At 41.4% G+C, this 25,204-nt stretch overlaps 1 protein-coding gene across 1 annotated transcript in view; it reads right to left on the bottom strand.

The window, feature by feature from the left end:
- Positions 1–25,204, bottom strand: part of LOC148145908 (uncharacterized) — a 77,267-nt gene that overhangs the window by 39,614 nt on the left and 12,449 nt on the right. Inside the window, exon 2 of the mRNA XM_087999750.1 lies at positions 10,955–10,979. Coding sequence (XP_087855876.1) covers positions 10,955–10,979 — 25 coding nt within the window. The remainder of the gene's footprint in view (positions 1–10,954; positions 10,980–25,204) is intronic.

Genomic DNA, 25,204 nt, shown 5'->3' on the forward strand with positions numbered 1-25,204 from the left:
GATTGGCAAAATATCCAGGGGGGCATAAAGGACATAAAAGTACACAGTGAAGTGTTGTGATCTGGAATGCAGATCTGAAAGAATAGTAGAAGATAACTTTCTAAAGGAAACTGAAAAGCAAAAATTAAGCTACTGAAAGAAGGCAGGCAAGTGGGACCAATTGGTCTTTTAAAGAATCAGTACCGGCACAACGTTGCACAATTTTTAATTCTACCCAGTAACTACTGTGGCAGCAAAACTGATGATGTAATGGCACTGAAACATGAATACCTGGCTTAGCAGGATAGGGTTACGAAACAGAAAGACACTGTCAACTTACAAGTATTTAGTTTCATTGCAAGCATTGAAACAGACCAACAAACAATGCAAGTAAGCTCCCAAATTAAGTTAAGTGGAACAAAAGTTATGCTTTATTTGAAAAAATCATGAAGGAGAACAAAAACTAGACATCAGAAGAATAACTTACAACACAGAATAGGACCATTCCTGACATTTTCAAATAGCAGTCATATTAGTCCCACATTCCTGCTGTTTGTCCATAACTAGAAAAGCACGTTGGCACAGTGGTTAGCACTGCTGCCACACATCCCACAGTCCAAAAATGTGCAGGTTAGGCGAATTGGCCATGCTAAATTGCCCAGCGTGTTAGGTGTAGGGGAATGGGTCTGGGGTTGCTCTTCAGAGTGCCAGAGTGGACTTGTTGGGTCGAAGGGCCTGTTTCCCTCTCTATGACTCTAAGTTTAAGGGACGGTGGTAGAGGCAGAAAACCTCATAACATTTAAGTATCTTGATATGCACTTGTGATGTCAAGGTATACAAGGCTATGGGCCACATGCTGGAAATGACAGTAGGATAGTTGGGTAGTTGTTCCTTAGAGTCTGGGAGTCTAGTGTTTATATACCTGTCCAACTGTTTACTAGATTAGATTCTCTACAGCGTGGAAACAGGCCCTTCGGCCCAACAAGTCCACACCGATCCTCCCAAGAGCAACCCACGCAGACCCATTTTTTAATCTAAAATTATTGATTCAGCTTTCACCACCGTGACAGATGGAGCATTCCAGGTTTGGACAACTAAGTGAGAATGATTTTCTTGATGGATCTTTAACCAATAATTTTAAATCTATGACCTTATGTTTATGTCCTCAAGATCAATCATTTTTGCAACAAATCCAGTCTGTCAACCCTTACACCATGATATACTGGGCTTGGTCGGATGCTGTTGTGCTTCAAGAACACATTTGTTACATTTACCTCTTGCAGCTTCATCCTAAGCCTGCCTTTATAAAAGGAGACTTGTATCGAATGTGTAACTTTTCAGTCTAACCTTTATTTTTGTATTTTATGCATGAAAGGGAGAGGTTGGGGAAAGAGGTGGACTTTTTAAATTTCATTTGTACAGTTGATTTGTGAGTGGTGTCATAAAGTTGAGGTCTTGTTGTTTATATGCATTTTAATGAAGTTTTACCACTTGAAGTGGAGATGAGGTTTTACAATTCAAGATTGAAATAAAACCTGCCGAGCAGCAGGTGTCCAGTGGCACAGACATATAGAATAATTCATAAAGTCTGCCAATCCAACTGTTTGTGCCCCAGGGAGTGAAGAATTGTTGAAAACAGTTTAGGGAACTCATAGGTTTGCTCTGAAGTTAAAGTTACAGTGTATTGAGCTTGCAGCTTGTTTTGTGTGTCTCGAGGAGAGTGAGAAAAACCATCTCGCAGCTGCACAGAAATATGTTGAAAGGAAAGAGATTGCAGCTGTTGCATCCGGAGTCTGAGTAAGGAACCTTAGCATGGAAATGGTGGTAACTCTTTATTTGAAGTTTTGGGTGTTTTTAAGAACTTTGCTGGGGTACAAAGGATAAAATGACTATGAATACTTTTCCGACGTTTGTAATTAAATCATTCCAATCTTTTGTCTAGTTTTTGATTTCTTTTTAAAGTACACTTGTAACCTCTAGAGTCTGTTCTTTTGATTAATATAAATTAGGATTTAGTAAACCAGATTGCAATCTGGGAGGTAACTTGCCCAGTATTAACATCAGCTGGAATCATCACAGGTAACAGTAAATTATATAGAACTCTCAGCATGAAAACAGGCCATTTGTTCCACTTGGACTATGCTGTTGCTTATACGTCACAAAAGTCTTTTCCCAAACAAATGTTTTCTCTCCACTGTGATATAAATTGTGTCTTATATATATATTGGTAATATATATATTTTGGTTTTGAATTTGGGGTTAATAACAAAAATTTCTTTGTGCTTGAATGTTAGTAATTATTGTGCAGCCATGGTGATTTCCTGTAAAACAGTTTGAGAAAGAATTTTGTCAGCCTAAAGTGTTCTTGTTTACCTTATGTTGATTTACTGTTTGGTTAGGTTGACCATTGTGCTTTAAGCCGAAAATGTGTTGCTGGAACAGCGCAGCAGGCCAGGCAGCATCCAGGGAACAGGAGAATCGACGTTTCGGGCATAAGCCCTTCTTCAGGAATGAGGAAAGAAGGGCTCATTCCTGAAGAAGGGCTTATGCCCGAAACGTCGATTCTCCTGTTCCCTGGATGCTGCGCTATTCCAGCAACACATTTGCGGCTCTGATCTCCAGCATCTGCAGACCTCACTTTCTCCTCCATTGTGCTTTAAGGACTTATAGGATTTTCTATACTTTTTCAAGCTTGGGAAATACCCATAGCTTAGAGAGAGAAACTTTTGTCCAGTTTTACTTTGTGGCAGTTCTATGAAGACCTTGCATGGAAATGCAAGTATAAAGAAGTTCACTCAAGAGGAAAGGTATATGATGAAACTAGATTACATCAGAGTAAAGACGTTCATGATGGTCCCAGACCAGAAATGTTGGGATAAAACCCTTAAACTAACCTTTAAGTTCAGGCATATGATGACCTAACACAGTACACAGACAAGCCAACAGGGGTGAGGCCATATTAGATTTGGTACTGGGTAATGAACCAGGCCAGGTGTTAGATTTGGAGGTAGGTGAGCACTTTGGTGATAGTGACCACAATTTGGTTATGTTTACTTTGGCGATGGAAAGGGATAACACAGGGCAAGAGTCATTGCTGGGGGAAAGGCAATTATGATGTAATTAGGCAAGATTTAGGACGCACAGGATGCAGAAGGAAACTGCAGGGGATGGGCACAATAGGGCTCAATTAAAGAGACAGGATTTATAATCATCTAGAGAGGAATACGTTGATTAGAGATCTTCAACACGGTTTTGTGAAGGATAGGTCGTGGCTCATAAATCTTATTGAGTTCTTTAGGAAGGTGACCAAATAGATAGATGAGGGTAAAGCGGTTGCTGTGGTGTATATGGATTTCAGTAAGGCATTTGATAACGCTCCCCACGGTAGGCTATTGCAGAAACTATGGAGGCATGGGATTGTGGGTGATTTAGCAGTTTGGATCAGAAATTGGCTAGCAGAAAGAAGACAGAGGGTGGTGGTTGATGGGAAATGTTCATCCTGGAGTTCAGTTAAAGTGGTGTATCACAAGGATCTGGTTTGGGTCCACTGTTGTTGTCATTTTTATAAATGACTTAGATGAGGGCATATAAGGATGGGTTAGTAAATTTGCAGATGACAATAAGGTCAATGGAGTTGTGGATAGTGCTGAAGGATGTTGCAGGTTACACAGGGACATAGATAAGCTGCTGAGCTGTGCTGAGAGGTGGGAAATGGAGTTTATTGTGGAAAAATATGAGGTGATTCAGTTTGGAAGGAGCAACAGGAATAAAGGGTACTGGTAAGATTCTTGGTCGTGTAGATGAGCAGAGAATTCTCGGTGTCCATGTACACAGATCTCTGAATGTTGACCTCCCAGGTCGATAGGGTTGTTAAGACAGCATACAGAGTGTACTGGTAGAGGGATTAAGTTTTGGAGCCACAAGGTCATGCTGCAGCTGTACAAAATTCTGGTGCAGCTCCACGTGGAGTATTGCATACAGTTCTGGTCACTACATTATAGGAAGGATATGGAAGCTTTGGAAAGGGTTCAGAGGACATTTACTAGGATGCTGCCTGGTATGAAGGGAAGGTCTTATGAGAAAAGGCTGAAGGATTTGAGGCTGTTTTCATTAGAGAGAATAAGGTTGAGAGGTGATTTATTTGAGACATGTAAGATAATCATAGGGTGGACAGTGAGAGCTTTTTTCCTCAGATAGTGATGGCTAGCACGAGGGGACATAGCTTTAACTTGAGGGGTGATAGATATAGGACAGATGTCAGAGGTAGCAAGGGTGTGGAATGCATTGTCTGCATCAGTAGTAGACACCCAACTTTAAGGATATTTAAATGGTCATTGGATAAACATATGGATGAAAATGGAATAGTGTAGGGTAAATGGGCTTCAGATTGGTTCCACAGATTGACGCAACATCAAGGATCGAAAGAAATGTACTATGTTGTAATGTTCTATAATTCCAGAAATCAGCTATTAGAGGTTCCAGTCTAGGAGTTGAAGCATAGTTACCTAAATCTATTAAGGTGTAAGGAAAAAGGAATACTAGTGCAAGTGTTGTACAAGGGTTGCGGTTGGGTACTTAATAAGGGATTTTATTTTAAACTTTGTAAAGGGTTTTTGGGATGAATGGGATTATACTTTTATTGTGTTTAAAACCTTTGAATTTTTGTTACAAGTAATTGGATTGGTTTATTCTATGTTAACTTCCTTTCATTTATTTAACAAATTTCTGTTTTATTGTTAAAACAAAATCTGCAACAATGCCTGCTTGTCTCAATTAAAACCACAAAATGATCTGTCAAGACCATTCCTCCCTGTCTTTGAATGTCACCTGTTTCAACCATTCTGACAACAGATTTCACGTTCTACTGTTCTCTCTATAAAGAACAGCAAATGAATCTCTGCAAGCTAAGTTTGAAACTAAAAGGACGAGATTCCAGGAAACTTGTAAAACACCTCTATCACAGTTACAAAACTGCTTTCAAACAGCAGAGACGAACTGCTATTTCAGCACAGTGAGTTCTATCATGTAGAACTTTTCTAGCCCTCTATTCGCTCCACCTGGAGTAGCCTACAACCTCCCCATTCAGGCTGCGGCATTAACACTACCCACAACATTAAAAATAACCCTATTATCAAGATATGAGGCAGATGAAACTTCAGCTTAGCCACTCTGCAACAGAAATTTGTGCCCTCAAATTATTTCAAATATGACTTTTGTGAAAACTGTATTGTAACTGAAATCAATAACACAAGGTCACATATTAATCCAGCTATTTAAAGCAATATGCGTAATATTTACTAAAGGACTTTCTATAACATTGTTGATATAACATTTGTTTACCGCAAAGCCAATGAGTACAATTTCAGTTCCAAGGTTAAGTCCATCAAATCGCCATACAAGATTATTACTTTGAATAATATGTCCCAATGTAAATGTGCCTTTGGTGTCATGTGTTGGCCAACAGAACATTATAAAATTGTAATTGTTATCCATTTATTACATTTTATACAAAAGTAAAATTTAAACAGGTTCTTAAGAAAGTGAAGTCGATATTACATACTTGGCCAAGTTTGTAATGCAATAAGATTGTAAAGACCAAATTGTTGGAGACAGAACTATTATGATCTTACAGCAATAGTAATTTCCATTCGTTTAACACCTTCAGCAGATAAAACACTTCAAGGCAATTTGAGAAATGGCTGGCCAAAACACTGCAAATTTTAAGCAGTCCAACTAAAAGGAGACCAAATTTCCTCACTGATCTTGGCTCTTAAAAATTATTTGGAGAATACAAATTCCTGAAGCCAACCAATCACTTCATTTGCTGACTTTAAAGTAATTTGTCCATTATTTTGCCTCATATTGCTGCATACTTTCAACACATATATATGTACGGAGATTTGTACGGAGACCACAGTGGAGGAGGTTGGCTGCACAGAGGCTCTGCTTGTCTAGTAAAGATAACTCTCACTGTGGTAGTTCAAAACTGACCAATCAGTGGAAGGCCATTCTTAAGAAATATGACTGCCTGCGTTTTCCATTCTTTGATCCAAAACATGTCTGCTAGTAGATCATACTGATCTTGTAACAAGATGGGAACATTGATGACAGACTTTGAGGATTTAGGGGTTCACATTAGATGGCGGCCCAATGGTTACCACTGCTGCCTCACAGCGCCAGGGACCTGGGTTTGATTCCAGCCTTGGGCGACTATCCTTGTGGAGTTTGCACATTCTCCCCGTGTCTGCGTGGGTTTCCTCCGGGTGCTCCGGATTCCTCCCACAATCCAAATATGTGCAGGTGAGGTAAATTGGCCATAGTGTTAGGTGCATTAGACAGGGGAATGGGTTTGGGTGGGTTACTCTTCGGAGGGTCGGTATGGACTTGTTGAGCCGAGGAGCCTGTTTCCACACTGCAGGGATTCTAATTCTAAAGTTCAAAAGATGTGACACCAAATGAACATATGCAATCACTAGTGATTTATCACCAGTACGTCCATTTGTTCGACCTGTCCTGCATGTTAATGAAAACCTTGCTTAAGAATTCACTACTGAGAGGGACCTTGATGTTTCGGAGGATAGCCTGAAACAGACAGATACGCTAGAACAGGTTGATGTTAAGAAGGAGGATGTGCTGAAACTTTTGAAAAACATAACGACAGATAAATCTCCTGAGCCAGACGGGCTATCCCCATGTTACTATAGGAAGTGAGAGAAGAGATTGCTGCGCTGTTGGTGAGGATCTTTGTGTCTTCACTGTCCACTGAAGTAGTGCCAGATGATTGGAGGGTGGCAAATGTTATCCCTTTGTTCAAGAAAGGGAAAAGGGATGATTCTGAGAATTGCAGACCAGTCAGTCTTACATCAGTGGTGGGCAAAGTATTTGGGAGAATTCTGACAGACAGAATTATGATTAGTTAAACTATGGTTTTCCAAGTAAAGATAGTCAGCATGGCTTTGAGAAGGGCAGGTCATGCCTCACAAACCTTACTGAATTCTTTGAGGATGTGACAAAACACACTGATGAAAGTAGAGCAGTGGATGTGGTGTACATGGATTTCAGCAAGGCATTTGATAAGATTCCCCGTGGTAGGTCCATTCAGAAAGTGAGGAGGCATGGGATACAGTGAAATGTGGCTGTCTGGCTATAGACTTCGCTGGCCCATAGAAGACAGAGCGTGGTGGTAGATAGAAATTATTCATCTTGGAGCTCGGTGACCAGTGGTGTCTGCAGAGATCGGTTCTAGGCCCTCTGCTCTTTGTAATTTTTATAAATGACTTGGATGAGGAAGTGGAAGGGTGGGTTAGTAAGTTTGCCAGTGACAAAAAGGTTGGTGGAGTTGTGGATAGTGTAGAGGGCTGTTGCAGATTGCAATGGGACATTGACAGGATGCAGAACTGGGCTGAGATGTGGCAGATGGAGTTCAACCTGATGAAGTGTGAAGTCAGTCACTTTGAAAGGTCAAATTTGAATGCAGAATACAGTGCTAAAGGCAGGATTCGTTGCAGTGTGGAGGAACAGAGGGATCTTGGGGGTCCATGTCGATAGATCCCTCAAAGTTGCCACCCAAGTTGACAGGGTTGTTAAAAGGCATATGGTGTATTGGCTTTCATTGAGTTTAAGAGCCGCGAGGTTATGCTACAGCTCTATAGAGCTCTGGTTAGACCACACTTGAAATTTGTGGTCAGCTCTGGTCACCACACTTTAGGAAGTGCAGAGGAGATTTGTCAGGATGCTGCCTGGATTGGAGGGCATGTCTTATGAAGAAAGATTGAGTGGGCCAAGGCATTTCTCACTGGAGCAAAGAAGGGTGAAACGCAACTTGATAGAGGTGTACAAGATGATGAAAGGCATAGATGGCGTGAATAGTCAGAGACTTTTCCCCAGGGCAGAAATAGCTATCACAAGTGGACATAATTTTAAAGTGATTGAAGGAAGGTTTTTGGGGAGATGTCAAAGGTTGGTTCTTTACACAGCGGTGAGTGCTTGGAATTCACCACCAGTAGTGGTAGTAGCGTCAGATAGATTAGGGACATTTAAACGACTCTTGGATAAGCACATGGATGATAGTAAAATGAAGGGTATGTAGGTTAGTTTGATCTTCGAGTAGGATAAACGTTGGCGTAATATCATGGGTCAAAGTGCCTGTTCTGTGCTGTACTGTTCTATGACCTTACTATCAGTCCTTTTCCTCAGCCTGCCATCAGCCACACTGACTTCAAGGCAATGTTGTAATTTGGCAAGTTTCTTTAAGAATGTACTAGGACATGTTCTGGAAATAAAAGTGTGACTGACAATCATTGGAGCACATACTTAAAGGCTCATTTTCTTCCAGTAAGGTAAGGTATCAAGAATGTGAGAGCGCAGACTGGAGCTTGTATTGAACTGTGAAAAGCAAATAAACAGTTTGCTTTTCACAGAAGACTAACTTCTTCTTTGATAAATGGATGACTAGCAACAATGCATTTCTCCTTTTCCTGACAAAGTTTTTTTAGAAAAAGCACATGGGTGTTTTAGCAGTCAAAAGATCACATGACTATACCTTTTTCTCAAGAGCACAACAAGGATGCGGTTTAGCTCCAAAGAATGTAGCAAAAAATTAAAAATTTGCAAATCAAAACATTATACGAATATTAAAATGGAAATAATCCTGTTTTTGTGTGATATCTACAATTTATTTTCACAAGATGTTCTCCAATTTCCATCTTTTCACTGAGGCGTGTCATTAACACTATCTCAGCTCTGCCATTTCTTGCTGTAATTCCCTTTTCGGCTGGGATGTTGAGTATAATTCTTCATCTTTCAAAAATAATTTTCAAGATGTCAGCTGAAATGCTGTGGAAAAAACGGGTAGACAGAACACTTGTTGAAAGTACATCAATGTGGATGAATGATCGGGTGGGGCCGGACATGATAATCTGTAATGTTATTCAACACAAATTATGGTGATATTGCTGAAATAAAAATGATACTGCTTCAACTTGCATATTACCTTGTTGTTATAATTGTAAAATTTATAGACTATGCTAGATCATTACATCTTTAAATTTAGAAAAAGATTAATGCAACACGTTGAAGTGTGCCTTACAATGAAGCTGGTTTGCTGAGGTCAGGCTACAGGTTTCGCATACAGGAATATCACAGACAGAAGAGGTTGTATTTGATCTTGTAGAGTCTGCAGCCAACTGGGAGGAGGAGAACACAGAAAAGAATGTCTGTCGAGCTGGCACATTGCAACCCTAATATTTACCAAGCAGAATACGATGGGAGTTTGTACTCAGTTTGAAGAGTAAGTTTGAGAGAATTTAAAGCAGGGTTGAAGGGTTCACCTAGCCGGAGCTCGAGGGAGAAATGTCTAGGAAAATGCATACTGTGGAAAATGATATTGGGGAAAGGCAAATAAAAGAAAGCAAAGTCCTTGGGAGCCTCCAATCATTTTGAATTTGTTGCAGGATCTTAAGAGATTGACATCCTATTTAAAAGTCTTGAATGTGTGGCTGTCTTAGGAAAACAGAATTTTTATGGATACGAAGATCATTAGGATATGGCTTGGTGGTGTGTGTGTGAGAGAGAGGGAGAGTGTGTGTGTGAGAGAGAGGATATAGCTGAATTGTTAATCCAGAGAACCAGGTAAATGTCCTGGGGACTGGGTTCAAATCCTGCCAGTGGCTGGTGGAATTTGAATTGAATTTTTAAAAATCTGCAATGAAGAGTCTAAAGATGATCACGAATCGATTATTGGAAAAACCCATCTAGTTCTCTAATGTTCTTTAGGGAAGGAAACTGCTATCCTTACCTGGTTTGGCCTACATGCAACTCCAGGTCCACAGCAATGTGGTTGACTCCAAACTGCCCTCTGGGCAATTAGGGATAGGCAATAAATGCTGGACTAGCCAGCGACACCTTCATCCCACGAATGAATGAAAACAAAATTAAACCGGACATGAAAGGTATTTGTTGAGCCAATTATCCTTGATGAAATGCGCTTTTGTCAAAAGCACAGCATCATCACAAATGAACATCTTGTGTCAGGTTTACTGTAGGAAAAGGCTAAAATTCTTCAGCTGTTGACAATGTCAGATTCTGAACTTTTTGTGTCCTTTTCAATAAGGATGTTTGACAGAAGCTGATGAGTAGACAAGAATATGTACTCAGGTTGGACTCATTGATTATTCTAATTACACTGGAATTGTTTTAATACTTATTTTAAATGAAGTTAGATTTCATGGTATAGCAAACTTTTCGTGTTTCTTATATATGTGATAAAAATGGTAAATGACTTTTTTCAAACAAGCAATGTACATGAAATAAAATGGAATGTATGGAATTTTCAGAATAGACAAAGAAGTGAAAATATTGCAAACAAACTGGAGTTTTTGATTGTCATTAAAAATAGATGGAGTTAAATTCTGTTTGCTTGTTTAAAGCATGAGCTACCTACGAAAAGTGTTGTTAGTCATTTTTTTGCATTTGTCACAGTGAAACTTTTAAAAAAATAAAATCATGTTGTATGTTCTTCTTTCAGCTAATAACTTTTCAAGGGAAATTTAAAATTTCAGTTATCAGGCTCAGTAGAGATCCTCATAATTGCTACATAAAAATTCTCTCTTGTATCAAATGGATCAAAGAACAACGAACAAAGAAAATTACAGCACACGAACAGGCTCTTCAGCCCTCCAAGCCTGTGCCGATCCAGATCCTCTATCTAAACCTGTCACTTATTTTCTAGGGGTCTGTGTCCCTTTGCTCGCTGCCCATTCATGTATCAGCTGAGGTTTACATGTAATTTCATATTTATTACCTGTGTGCAAAGCATGTGTTTCACAGCCTGAATTGGACACCTCCATGTTTATCAACCTTAACGCATTTTGTGTGTTACTTTAGGAAACAAAAATGTTAATTTGCAATGTCACCCATTTATGGTAAAGTAATATCTGTACACTAATTCAAGATTAATAACAAAACTAGTACTTACGTATCTTTTGTTGTTCCAGCAGGACCTGAAATATATTTAAAAATATAGTCAACATTGCAGAAATAAATTTCATTCTAAACCATCCTTGGCCCTACAGTTTTATCCCCATGCCCACTATAGAAACAGAAAGAGACCATTCAGCCCCTCAAATCTATTCCACCAAGAATGCAAATATAGCTAACACTCATCTTGCTTTATCATTTTAAACAGACCCAAGTAGAGCAAGTTTACCTTGTATTACCCAAAGTATTACCCAATACATTGTCTGGGCTGACACCAATTGTTAAAGTTCTCTTAAGAATATAAGTATTTTAAAAAAAGTTTTGCGATTTACATATGAAAGAAGTGAAACTAACATGATTATTTTAACAGATGAGAAACTTAACAAATAATCAATCAAGGTATTTTTCAATGTATAATTTCAGTTACATCATACTATAAATTTTTGCTATAAGTTCTGTGTCTTACAATCTTATACTCCACAACCACCTGATGAAGGAGCAGCGCTCCGAAAGCTAGTGCTTCCAATTAAACCTGTTGGACTATAACCTGGTGTTGTGTGATTTTTAGATTAGATTAGATTAGATTAGATTAGATTACTTTACAGTGTGGAAACAGGCCCTTCGGCCCAACAAGTCCACACCGACCCGCCGAAGCGCAACCCACACATACCCCTACATTTACCCCTTACCTAACACTACGGGCAATTTAGCATGGCCAATTCACCTGACCTGCACATCTTTGGACTGTGGGAGGAAACCGGAGCACCCGGAGGAAACCCACGCAGACATGGGGAGAACGTGCAGACTCCACACAGTCGCCTGAGGCGGGAATTGAACCCGGGTCTCTGGCGCTGTGAGGCAGCAGTGCTAACCACTGTGCCACCGTGCCGCCCACGTGCCGTAGCTTAATCAAAGAACTCAATAAGGCTTGTGAGGCACGACCTACTCTTCACAAAATGATGTTGACTATCCCTAATCAATGTATTCCTTTCTAGATGATTATAAATCCTATCTCAAAATCTTTTCCAACACTTTACCCACAACTGAAGTAAGGCTCACTGGACTATAATTACCAGGGCTGTCTCTACTCCCCCTTTTGAACAAGGGAACAACATTTGCTATCCTCCAGTCTTCTGGCATTAATCCTGTCGACAATGACGACATAGAGATCAAAGCCAAAGGCTCTGCAATTTCCTCCCTGGCTTCCCAGAGATTTCTAGGATCAATCCCATCCGGCCCAGCGGACTTATCTATTTTCAAACTTCCAGAATCGCTAACACCTCCTCCTTGTGAACCTCAATTCCGTCTAGTCTACTCGACAACATTGTCTTTTTCCAGTGTGTATACCGACAAAAAAAAATTCATTTTGCACTTTCCCTATCTCCTTTGACTCCACACACAACTTCTCACTCCTGTCCTTGATTGGTCCTAATATTTCCCTAGTCATTCTTTTATTCCTGACATACCTATAGAAAGCTTTAGGGCTTTCCTTGATCCTATCTGCCAACGACTTCTCATGTCCCCTTCTTAGCTCTCTTTTTGTCTTTCCTAGCTAACTTAGAACTCTCGAGCGTCCTAACTAAACCTTCATATCTCATCCTAACATAAAACGCCTTCTTCCTCTTGAAGAAATATTCAACTTCTTTAGTAAACCATGGCTCCCTCACTCGACTACTTCCTCCCTGCCCGACAGGTACATACTTATCAAGGGCATGCAGTAGCTGTTTCTCAAATAAGCTCCACATTTCAATTGTGCCCATCACCTGCAGTTTCCTTCCCCATCCCGTGCATCCTAAATCTTGCCTAATCGCATCATAATTGCCTTTCCCTCAGCAGTAACTCTTGCCCTGCCGTATATACCTATCCCTTTCCATCGCTAAAGTAAACATAACTGAATTGTTGTCATTATCACCAAAGAGCTCATGTACCTTCAAATCTAACACCTGGCCAGGTCAGAACTATGACATCTAAAGGCAAACATCCCAGAATGGTTACCTGGATGACTATTATTCTTAAAAAATCTAGAGTAATGTGACAAAAATGAAAGTACAAGAAAAGCCAGTGTCAAGTTTAAATATTGGCTGCATTTTCAGGATGAGGGCCAAAAGTGAGGAATGGAGAGTAAAAAAGCATAGGTTGTCAGTCCAAAGTCAGAAAATGAAATATATGCTAGAGAGGAATTCTCAAACAGTGCAAAAGGAAGACCACATCGTGGTGTTCCCGACAGAAATAAAAATGCAAGTCGAGGGTGAAAATTCAGTTGCTTATAAATGAAATAAGGGCTATAGAGTTGTCTCAAAACAGAATTAAATGGAGTCCTCATGGTTCGGTGGTTGTCAAAACTTGAGAACAAATTAACAAGAAAGGCATAATAAAGGAAATTAGATAGTTGGGGAGAACAGAGTCTATTTTGAGGTACCAGTGAAGATTCAACCAGCAGTGGGCGGCACAGTGGTTAGCATTGCTGCCTCACTGCGTCAGAGACCTGGGTTCAATTCCCGCCTCGGGAAACTGTGTGTAGTTTGCACATTCTCCCCGTGTCTGCGTGGGTTTCCTCCGGGTGCTTCAGTTTCCTCCCACAGTCCAAAGATGTGCAGGTTAGGTGAATTGGCCATGCTAAATTGCCCGTAGTGTTAGGTGAAGGGGTAAATGTAGAGGAATGGGTCTGGGTGGGTTGCTCTTCAGAGGGTCGGTGTGGACTTGTTGGGCCAAAGGGCCTGTTTCCACACTAAGTAATCTAATCTAAATCAGCCTGGCCACAGTGATGGATTCATTTTGAAAAGATTTGGAAAGGTTAAAGTGAAGCAAGTAGGTTTTCAAATAGTGACTGGTTGATACAGATATTACAATGGACTCTCCCACATTGGGTCATAGATTAGATTAGATTAGATTAGATTCCCTACAGTGTGGAAACAGGACCTTCGGACCAACAAGGCCACACCGACCCTCCGAAGAGCAACCTAACCAGTCCCATTCCCCTACATTCACCCCTGATGAATGCATCTACTACCACGGGCAATTTAGCATGGCCAATTCACCTAACCTGCACATCTTGGGACTGTGGGAGGAAACCGGAGCACCCGGAGGTAACCCACGCAGACACTGGGAGGCGGGAATTGAACCCGGGCCCCTGGAGCTGTGAGGCAGCAGTGCTAACCACTGAGCCACCATAGAGATGGACAGCATGGAAACAGATCCTTCAGTCCAACACTTTCATGCCGACCAGATATCCTAAATTAATCTCGTCCCATTTGCCAGCATTTGGTCCATATCCCTTTAAACCCTTCTCCCTATTCATGTACCTTTCGAGTTGCCTTTTAAATGTTGTTATTGTACCCACCTCCACCACTTCCCCGGTAGCTTATTCCATACACACCACCACCCTCCGTGTGCAGACGTTGCTCTTTGAGTATCTTTTAATATTTCCCCTCTCACTTGAAATCTACACTCTCTGATTTTGGACTCTTCTACCCTAGGGAAAAGACCTTGGCTATTCACCCTAGCATGCCCCTCATGATTTTATAAACTCCAAAAGGACATCCACCAGCCTCTGACACTCGAGAGAGAATAGCCCCAGCCTGTTCAGCCTTTCGCTATTGCTCAGACCCTCTAACCCAAGCAACATCCTTGTAAATCTTTTTTGAACCCTTTCAAGTTTCACAACATCCTTCCTATAGCAAGGACACCTGAACTGAATGCAGTATTCCAAAAGTGGCCTAACCAGTATCCTGTACAGCCGCAAGATGACCTCAAACTCCTATACCCAATGCTCTGACTAATAAAGGAAGGCATACCAAACACCTTCTTCACTATCCTATCTACCTGCAACTCCACTTAAAAGGAGATATGAACCTGCTCCAAGGCCTCTTTGTTCAGCAACATTCCCCAGGGCCTTACCAAAGATAATTTAAATTTCCATTTAGCTCTTTGGTCACATATTTGTGAGAAGCAAATCAGATTTCTGCAGAATGATACTTTTCAAAATCATATAAGGAGGCAGAAACTGCAGAAGGAAAATTTTCAAAACTAAATAAACATGCCTATGACTGAATGATATTTCCAGCAGGTAACATTTTATTGGTGGGATCTGTTTTACTGAAAACAGTTTGTTCTCCACTAAATACCAATCCCACAATAGAACATAGAACAGTACAGTACAGGCCCTTCAGCTCGATGATGTGCCAACCTTTTAACTGACTCTAAGATCAAACTAAGCTATATACCTTTCATTTTACTATCTGTATGCTTATCCAAGATTCGTTTAAATGTCCCAAACATATCTGACTCTACTCACACTGCTGGCAGTGCATTCCACACATTCACCACTCTCTGCGTAAAGAACCTACCTCTGACATCTCCCTAAAACCTTCCTCCAATCACCTTAACATTATGCCCCCATATCTGCCCTGGGAAAATTCTCTGGCTATCCACTCTATCTAAGCCTCTCATCATCTTGTACACCTCTATCAAGTCACCTCTCATCCTTCTTCACTCCAATGAGCCTTCACTCCCTCAACCTTACCTCATAAGAGAAAAACCTCCAGTCCAGGTAGCGTCCTGGTAAATCTCCTCTGCACCTCTCTAAAGCTTCCACATCCTTCTTATGATGAGGCGACCAGAACTGAACACAGTATTCCAAGTGTGATCTAACCAGGGATTTATAGAGCTGCAGCAAAACCTCACGGCTCTTAAACTCAATCCACCTGCTAATGTAAACAACACACCATATGCGTTCTTAACATCCCTATCAACATGGATGGCAACTTTGAGAGATCTATGGTCCTGGATCCCAAGATCCCTCTGTTCCTCCACACTGCCAAGAATCCTGCTTTTAACCCTGTAATCTGTATTCAAATTCAACTTTTCAAAATGAATCACTTCAAAATGAACCAGGTTGAACTCCATCTGCCATTTCTCAGCCCAGTTCTGCACCCTGTCAATGTCCTGTTGCAACCTACAACAGCCCTCCTCTCTACCCACCACTCCACCAACCGTTGTGTAATCCCCAAACTTTCTAACTCACACTTCTACTTCCTCATCCAAGTCATTCATAAAAATCACAAAGAGTAGAGGTCCGACAACAGATCCCTGCTGAACACTACTGGTCACGGAGCTCCAGGCTGAATACTTTCCATCTACTACCACCCTCTGTCTTCTATGAGCCAGCCAATTCTGTATCTAGACAGCCAAAATTTACTGTATCCCATGCCTCCTTACTTTGAATGAGCCTATGTGCTGTAAAATTATGTCCCAATACATGTGTGAATCATAATGTAACACATGTATTGGGCCAAGCAGTGGAATGTGGTGTAAAATTCCAAGCAGTGGAATGTGGTGAAACGGTTAAAAATTATGTCCCAATACATGTGTGAATCTAACCGGAATGGAGGTGTTGCTTAGTCCCGTGTGAATCTTCTTATCTGTATGTAACCAGAATGGAATGTGTTTTTTAGCCTTGCTCTGCTGTTCACATGAATGTTTATATCTGGAAAAGAGTATATCAGCTGGAAAAGTCTCCAGTTCGGTGAGTCTGCTCCGGGGTTACGTTTAACCGCCGAGCGTGGGTTGTTGGCAACCGCTCTACGAGAACTGACGGCTCCCAGTTTTTGTAACATGTAGAGTGAGTATAAGCCAGACCCGTTGTGCGACGCTGCGGGGAATAAAATGCCCATTATTCTAGCAGTCTCGCCTCTTGGTCGTTTGTTCTGTGTCAGACTACTCTCCTACGAACCTGACCTTGAGAATTTTTTAAAACAGCCTACCATGGGGAACCTTATCAAATGCATTGCTAAAATCCATGCACACCCCACTTCCATTGCTCTACCTTCATCAATGTGTTTTGTCACATCCTCAAAGAATTCAATGAGGTTTGTGAGGCATGACCTGCCCCTCACAAAGCCATGCTGACTATCTCTAATCAAAATATGGCTTTCCAAGTAATCATAAATCCTCTCTCTCAGAATCCTCTCCACGAATTTGCCCATCACAGACGTAAGACTGACTGGTCACTAATTCCTAGGGATTATCCCTATTCTCTTTCTTAATCAAGAGAATAACATTTGCCACCCTCCAATCATCTGGCACTACTTCAGTGGACAGGGACGACACAAAGATCATTGCCAAAGGCACAACAATCTCTTCCCTCTTTTCCTGTAGTAACCTTGTGTATGTCTCGTCTGGCCCAGAGGACTTATCTATCCTTATGATTTTCAAAGGATCATCCCCCTTCTGAACATCGATCTGTTCAAGCATATTTCATGCAGTCCTCATAAATGTTAAGGTCGCTCTCGGTACTGAACACTGGAGCAAAGTATCCATTAAGGACCTCTCCACCTCCTCCAACTGAGGGCACAAGTTCCTTCCACTATTCCTGATCAGCCCTACCCTCACTCTGGCCATCCTCTTGTTCCTCACATAAGTGTAGAATGCCTTATGGCTTTCCTTAATCCTATTCGCTAAAGCTTTTTCATGCCCCCTTCTAGCTCTCCAAAGTCCATTCTTCAGCTCCTCCCGGGCTACCTTGTAACTCTCAAGAGCCCTGTCTGATCCTTGTCCCCTCAACCTTAAGTAAACTTCGTTCTTCCTCTTGACTAAATGTTCCACATCCCTTGTTACCCAAGGTTCCTTCAAACTACAATCCCTTCCTTGCCTCAGTGCTGGATAGGTTTGTCGCACTATCAGCAAGTGCTCCCTAAACAACCTCCACATTTCTGTTGTGCATTTTCCTGATAACATCCGTTCCCAATTTAGGCACCCCAGTTTCTACCTGATAGCATTGTAATTCCCCTTCCCCCAATTAAATATTTTCCCATACTGTCTGTTCCTCTCCCTCACCATAAATATAGTAAAGGTCATGGAGTTGTGATCACTATCTCCAAAATGCCCTCCCATTGAGAGATCTGACACCTGGCTGAGTTCATTTCCAAGCACCAAATCCAATATGACCTCCCCTCTCATCTGCCTATCTACATATTGAGTCAGGAACCCTTCCTGGACACACCTGACAAAAACTGCTCCAACCGAACAATTTGAACTAAGGAGGTTCCAATCAATATTAGGCAAGTTAAAGTCAGCCAGGAGAACAACCCTGTTACTTCTGCATGTTTCCAAAATCTGCCCCCCCAATCTGCTCCTCTGTTGCTTTTGGGAGGGTCTGTAGAAAACCACCAGTAAAAGTGACTGCTCCTTTCCTGTTTCTGACTTCCACCCATACTGATTAGTGGACAAACCCTCCTCAACAACCTCCCTTTCTGCAGCTGTGATACTATCCCTGATTAGCAATGCCACTTCATCTACAAGATGATTAGGGGGTTAGATAGGGTCGACAGTATGAACCTTTTCCCGCGTATTGAGTCGGGTATTACAAGGGGGCATAGCTTTAAATTAAGGGGGGGTAGATATAGGACTGATGTTAGGGGTAGGTTCTTCACTCAGCGAGTCGTTAGTTCATGGAATGCCCTGCCAGTAACAGTGGTGGACTCTCCCTCTTTATGGGCATTTAAGAGGGCATTGGATAGGTATATGGAGGATAGTGGGTTAGTGTAGTTTAGGTGGGCTTGGATCGGCGCAACATCGAGGGCCCAAGGGCCTGTACTGCGCTGTATTCTTCTATGTTCTATGTTCTATGTTCTATCATATCTTTTACCTCCCTCCCGTTTCTTTTTGAAACATCCGCACCCTTGTTTTATTTGTATCAAATGAGAAAATTTTCAAACTTCTTTGTGATACAGACTGACCATTTCTCATCAGATGATGCTGTTAAAATTTGAAAACTGTGTTACTATTAAGATCAAAGTAGAATTTGAAATAGAGAGTCAATTTTCTTTGTTCAGGCTTTTAAGTATATTGTACTGTACTGTTTAAGTATGTTGTACATTTAAGTATACTGTACTTCCAGTACACCCACGACTCTATTGCCAAATTCCAAATGAACGCCATCTCCAAATCTGCTGACCTTAGTAGGCCGGATATCTAACAAAGACAACTCAAAATACAGATGGAAGATAGAGGGTTTAGTGACATGGTTCAATGAGAACAACCTCTCTCTGAACATCAGCAAAACTAAATAACTGATCATTGACTTCAGAAAGCAAGGAGAAGAACACGCCCCCATCTACATCAACAGAACTGAGGTTGAGAGGGTGGAGAGCATCAAGTTCCTCAGAGTGACGATAACTAACAACCTGTCCTGGTCTTCCCATGTAGATGCAACAGTCAAGAAGGCACAACAACATTCCTCAGGCGGCTAAGGAAATTTGGCATGTCCATAAGGACACTCACTAACTTCTACAGATGCACCCCTGAAAGCATTCTGTCTGGGTGCATAACGACCTGGTACGTCAACTGCTCTGCCCAGGACCATTAGAAATTACAGAAGGTGGTGCACAGCCCAGACCATCACAGAAGCCACCCTTCCATCCATGGACTCCACTGACACAGCTCGCAGGCACAGAAAGGCTGCCAACATTATCAAAGACCCATCACACTCTCATAATGATTTCCTACAACCTCTTCCATCAGGCAGAAGACACAGAAGATGAACACATACACCAGCAAGTTCAAGAACAGACTTATTCCTGGCCTTTATTAAACTGATGAATGGACTCCAGCCTCAAACAATGTTGATCTTGCTAATGTGAAGCGGGAAAAGCATAGCAGGTCAGACAACATCCAAGGAGCAGGAAAGTCAATGTTTCAGCCTGAAATGTTGACTTTCCTGTTCCTCAGATGCAGTCTGACAGCATCTTTTCCAGCTTCACATCTACTGACTCTGACTTCAAGCATCTACAATCCTTACTGTGTTCAAGTCTCCTGATCTTGCTAACACTGATCTCGCCTAGCGCAATGTAACCTGTCTGCCTCTGTCTAAGTCTTTTTGATTTATACATCCTTGCTTACTATGATCTGCCTGCACTACTCTCAAACAAAGCTTTTCATTGTACTTGAGTACACATGACAATAAATCAATCAATATTGTTAGCTATTAAGCAGAAAGTTCTGGGATAACTTTAGATTGACAATTCTATAACAAGAATGCAATTCCCATTCTGTTTAATCAGACTAGGTCCTTACAGAAAGATGATGTTATATCTAAAGATGAGACAGAATAATTGTGAAGCTTGAACTAATTGGGAGACAACATGAGCACAGATGTTGAGTCTGATGTACTGGAGTTAAATACCACAATAAAAGACCCTAGAGAACAATGTAAAGGCAAATAACAAAGTGCAGGGGTGTGAGTGGCCAAAAGCAAATGAGTTTTACATTTTTTAAAATAAGAAATTGTGTAATTATGGTCATTCTTATTATTTGCGGTGAAATGCAAATACCTCTATGCCATTTAAAATGGGTGGAATGATTGAACTTTGACTGGGTTGAAACATAAATATTTCCTTTGTTTCTCTTCTCTTACTGCCAAGACTGTGAATCAATACCTTCTATAAAAACAAAGTATAACCTCAGTATTTCAATATTCAATAAAGTTAGTAGATATAATACAAGATGAAGTCCATACTAACAACAGTAAAATCACTTTGCTGGGTGACGTAAATGGAAATCCCATGAATGGACCACCATAATCAGTTGAAATTGAACATGCTTAGGCAAAAACAATACAGCAATAAAGCAGCAAAGGAACAATAGTATGTTATTAAGGTTTGTGCATAATATTAAGGTTCTCAACAGGGCACTGAGTGGGAACAATTTTAAGAAGAACACAGAAAATAGCTTCATTCTGAACACTGTGCCAACACAGGCTGAGTATGAAATCCAAGATTAATGTCACAGAAAATCTAATTATTGATAGGGAGTGAGTATAATTTGTTTTGGTATATTTTATTTTGATACCATTTATAAAAAAGCAACACCTCCTTATATTTCAGGAAGGAACACAAGCAAAAGTGAAGTATAATTAAGTGAACCCAAAGTAAAACAAGTTACTAGTAAGATTTAGTAGTAACTTTATTTTTATTCAAAAGTAACAAATATCTTTCTGAGTTACAGGATGACAAGTCAGTTGGAACAAGGGAATGTACATTCTGTAATATGCATGGACATACCATGCATCCCAGAGAAAGACACCTTTTGGAAGTGTCACCAGCTACATACGCTTGAACTCTGGCTTTAGGAAGTTGGGCAACTGGAATCACTATTTTGCATCCACGAGACAGAGGATTATGTGGATAGTACATATAGAAGGTTAGAATTATACAAGCAGAGGGATTGGTGAGTACCAGGCAATCTAAGTAATGAAGCAAGTAATATCAATCAGTATTTTACTTTAGAAATTGGAGGAGGTGAATCCTCAGAGGTGTGTAGTTGAGAGACAGTGTGTTACGGGTTATCTTTATTAACTCACTCACCAACTCGCTATATTCATTAATACCAGGTTCCTGTTCATTCATTCATAACCCTTTACTAACCTGTTTACGATAACATCCATAACACTGCAGTTCTGTGGTATATTTTACTATCATAAGATAGAAAGGGTTGATTTAAATTTGGTCTAATCAAAACAATCCATTTCAAACCTATTACTACATTTTCATAGAATCCCTACAGTGTGGAAACAGGCCATTTGGCTCAACAAGTCCACACCGACTCTCCAAAGAGTATCCCACCCAGACCCATTCCCCTACCCTATTACGCTACATTTCCCTGGACTAATGCGCCTATCATACACATCCCTGAACACTATGGGCAATTCAGCTTGGCCAATTCACATAAGCTGCACATCTTTGGGCTGCAGGAGGAAAGCGGAGCACCTGGAGGAAACCCATGCAGACACGGGGAGAATATGCAAACTCCAGACAGACAGTTGCCAGAGGCTGGAATTGAACCCAGATTCCTGATGCTGTGAGGCCACAGTATTAACCATTGAGCCACCTTGCCACACCTTCTCAGCTCTTGCTACAAGCAGGGTTTACCTCTAAATATGTGTAGCGAATAGAAAATTACCAGCCCTGCCATCATGTCTCCATGAAACATTATAATATTAATCAGCCTTTACCAACCATCTCCTGGACCCAAATACATTACAGGACACCAAACAATTTCCCCAATAGTATGTACTTGTTAAATATGTTTTAACTGGACCATTATCTCTTTAAAAAACTGTCAAATCAGCACTTAAGTGAAATAGCTTGAATGAATGAAACTCTCACCCGGCAAATGGTAAACAAATCTCACAACCCAGCTGTGGTAATCAGTTTAATGTCCTTTGTTCTTTTATTAAGTACAGGTACAGTTTCTAACTTATTTAGGGCATATAGAACTAGTATTTTTACTAACATTTACTACCTTAAAGAACAAAAGGACTAACGCCTCTTAATTATGCAAGTAGACCAGATAGACACTCTTAATCCCATCAGAAATAACAGCTAGCACTAAGAACGTTTTAACCCAACCCCTGTCTCCCAGGACAGAAGCCCCTCAAATCTGTGTTTACTACAGATAAAAAATGTAACACCACTGTAATGGAATTTTAATATATGGAAGAACTGTGTATAAAGGGGCTCCTGAAAGAACTGTGTTTCGGGATTCTATTGCCACCTCAAACTGGTGTTTATTGTAGTTGCTGAATAAAGGAAGCTATTTTTGTCAATCACCGATTTCGGTCATTATTTGAACACAATCCCACAAATTCAAGACATGTTCTTGGTGCCACGGACATGTCAGCTTTATAGGTAAGAAGAAAGGAGAATGGAAAGGCAATAATGACAGGGTATTCCATAAATCAGGGAATGCATTATGATATGTGACTCCAAGATAATGTGTTGCCTCCAGGTGCCAGAATCAAGGACGACACAAGTGGATTTAGGATATCGTTCCAGCAGATTAGGAACCATGGTACCAATGACACGTGAGAAGACAGATGACATCCTGAAAGCACAATTCAGGCATTTAGGAAGAACATTAAAAAGCAGCTCTTAAAGAGCAGTAATCTCAGGATTATTCTCTGTGCTACATGCTAGTGAGTATAAGAACATGTGGCTAGAGAAATAGTTTAGAGCTGAAAATGTGTTGCTGGAAAAGCGCAGCAGGTCAGGCAGCATCCAGGGAACAGGAGAATCGACGTTTCGGGCATAAGCCCTTCTTCAGGAATGAGGAAAGTTTGTCCAGCAGGCTAAGATAAAAGGTAGGGAGGAGGGACCTGGGGGAGGGGCGTCGGAAATGTGATAGGTGGAAAGAGGTCAAGGTGAGGGTGATAGGTCAGACTGGGGCGGGGGCGGAGAGGTCAGTAAGAAGATTGCAGGTTAGGAAGGCGGTGCTGAATTCAATGGATTTGACTGAGACAAGGTGGGGGGAGGGGAAATGAGGAAACTGGTGAAATCAGAGTTCATCCCTTGTGGTTGGAGGGTTCCTAGGCGGAAGATGAGGCGCTCTTCCTCCAACCGTCGTGTTGTTGTGGTCTGGCGATGGAGGAGTCCAAAGACCTGCATATCCTTGGTTGAGTGGGAGGGGGAGTTGAAATGTTGAGCCACAGGGTGGTTGGGTTATTTGGTCCGGGTGTCCCAGAGGTGTTCTCTGAAACGCTCCGCAAGTAGCCGGCCTGTCTCCCCAATATAGAGGAGGCCACATCGGGTGCAGAGGATGCAATAGATGAATTCAGCACCGCCTTCCTAACCTGCAATCTTCTTCCTGACCTCTCCGCCCCCACCCCAGTCTGACCTATCACCCTCACCTTGACCTCTTTCCACCTATCACATTTCCGACGCCCCTCCCCCAAGTCCCTCCTCCCTACCTTTTATCTTAGCCTGCTGGACAAACTTTCCTCATTCCTGAAGAAGGGCTGATGCCCGAAACGTCGATTCTCCTGTTCCCTGGATGCTGCCTGACCTGCTGCGCTTTTCCAGCAACACATTTTCAGTTCTGATCTCCAGCATCTGCAGACCTCACTTTCTCCTTAGAGAAATAGTTTAGGCAGGAAGATTACAATTTCTGAAGACCAGTTTCACGGCAAATGAGAAAATGCTGAAGGGATTACATTTTAAGGATCCTCACAGAGATTTACCAGTGCGCTTGGAGCTGGTTTAAACAAGCTTGTCAAAGGGATGGGAATCTGAGCAGTAACTCAAATTGTAAGGGAGTTAAGCTTGATAGAAAAGCTGCAAGGGAGACCAGATGTGGAAAAGAAAATAATGCAGAGTGTGAAAATAGATAAGTCCCCTGGGCCGGCTGGGATTTATCCTAGGGTCCTCTGGGAAGCTAGGGAGGAGATTGCCCAGCCTTTGGCATTGATCTTTAAATCATCATTGTATACAGGAATAGTGCCAGAAGACTGGAGGGTAGCAAATGTGGTTCCCCTGTTCAAGAAGGGGAGTAGAGACAACCTGGTAATTATAGACCAGTGAGCCTTACTTCAGTTGTTGGTAAAGTGTTGGAAAAGGTTATAAGAGATAGGATTTATAATCATCTAGAAAAGAATAATTTGATTAGGGATAGTCAGCACGGTTTTGTTAAGGGTAGGTCGTGCCTCAAAAACCTTATTGAGTTCTTTGAGAAGGTGACCAAACAGGTAGATGAGAGTAAACCGGTTGATGTGGTGCAAATAGATTTCAGCCAGATTATTCGATAAGGTTCCCCATAGTAGGCTATTGTACAAAATGCGGAGGAATGGGATTGTGGGAGATATAGCAGTTTGGATCAGTAATTGGCTTGCTGAAAGAAGACAGAGGGTGATGGTTGATGGGAAATGTTCATCCTGGAGTCCGGTGTACCGCAAGGGTCGGTGTTGGATCCACTGCTGTTCGTCGTTTTTATAAATGACCTGGATGAGGGCGTAAAAGGATGAGTTAGTAAATTTGCAGATGACACTAAGGTCGGTGGAGTTGTGGATAGTGACAAAGGATGTTGTAGGTTACAGAGAGAGACAGATAAGCTGCAGAGCTGGGTTGAGAGATGGCAAATGGAGTTTAATGTGGACAAGCGTGAGGTGATTCACTTTGATCGGAGTAACCGGAATGCAAAGTACTGGGCTAATGGTAAGATTCTTGGTAGCAGAGATGAGCAGAGAGATCTCTGTGTCCAGGTACACAGATCCTTGAAAGTTGCCACCCAGGTTGACAGGGTTGTTAAGAAGGCATACAGTATTTTAGCTTTTATTAATAGAGGGATCGAGTTCTGGAATCATGAGGCTATGCTACAGCTGTACAAAACTCTGGTGCGGCCACACTTGGAGTATTGTGTACAGTTCTGGTCACCGCATTATAAGAAGGATGTGGAAGCTTTGGAAAGGGTGCAGAGGAGA

The sequence above is a fragment of the Chiloscyllium plagiosum genome, unplaced genomic scaffold, assembly GCF_037043375.1.
Source record: "Chiloscyllium plagiosum isolate Xiang-an unplaced genomic scaffold, Cpla_swu_hap1 HiC_scaffold_23, whole genome shotgun sequence".
Classification (NCBI taxonomy): Eukaryota; Metazoa; Chordata; class Chondrichthyes; order Orectolobiformes; family Hemiscylliidae; genus Chiloscyllium; species Chiloscyllium plagiosum.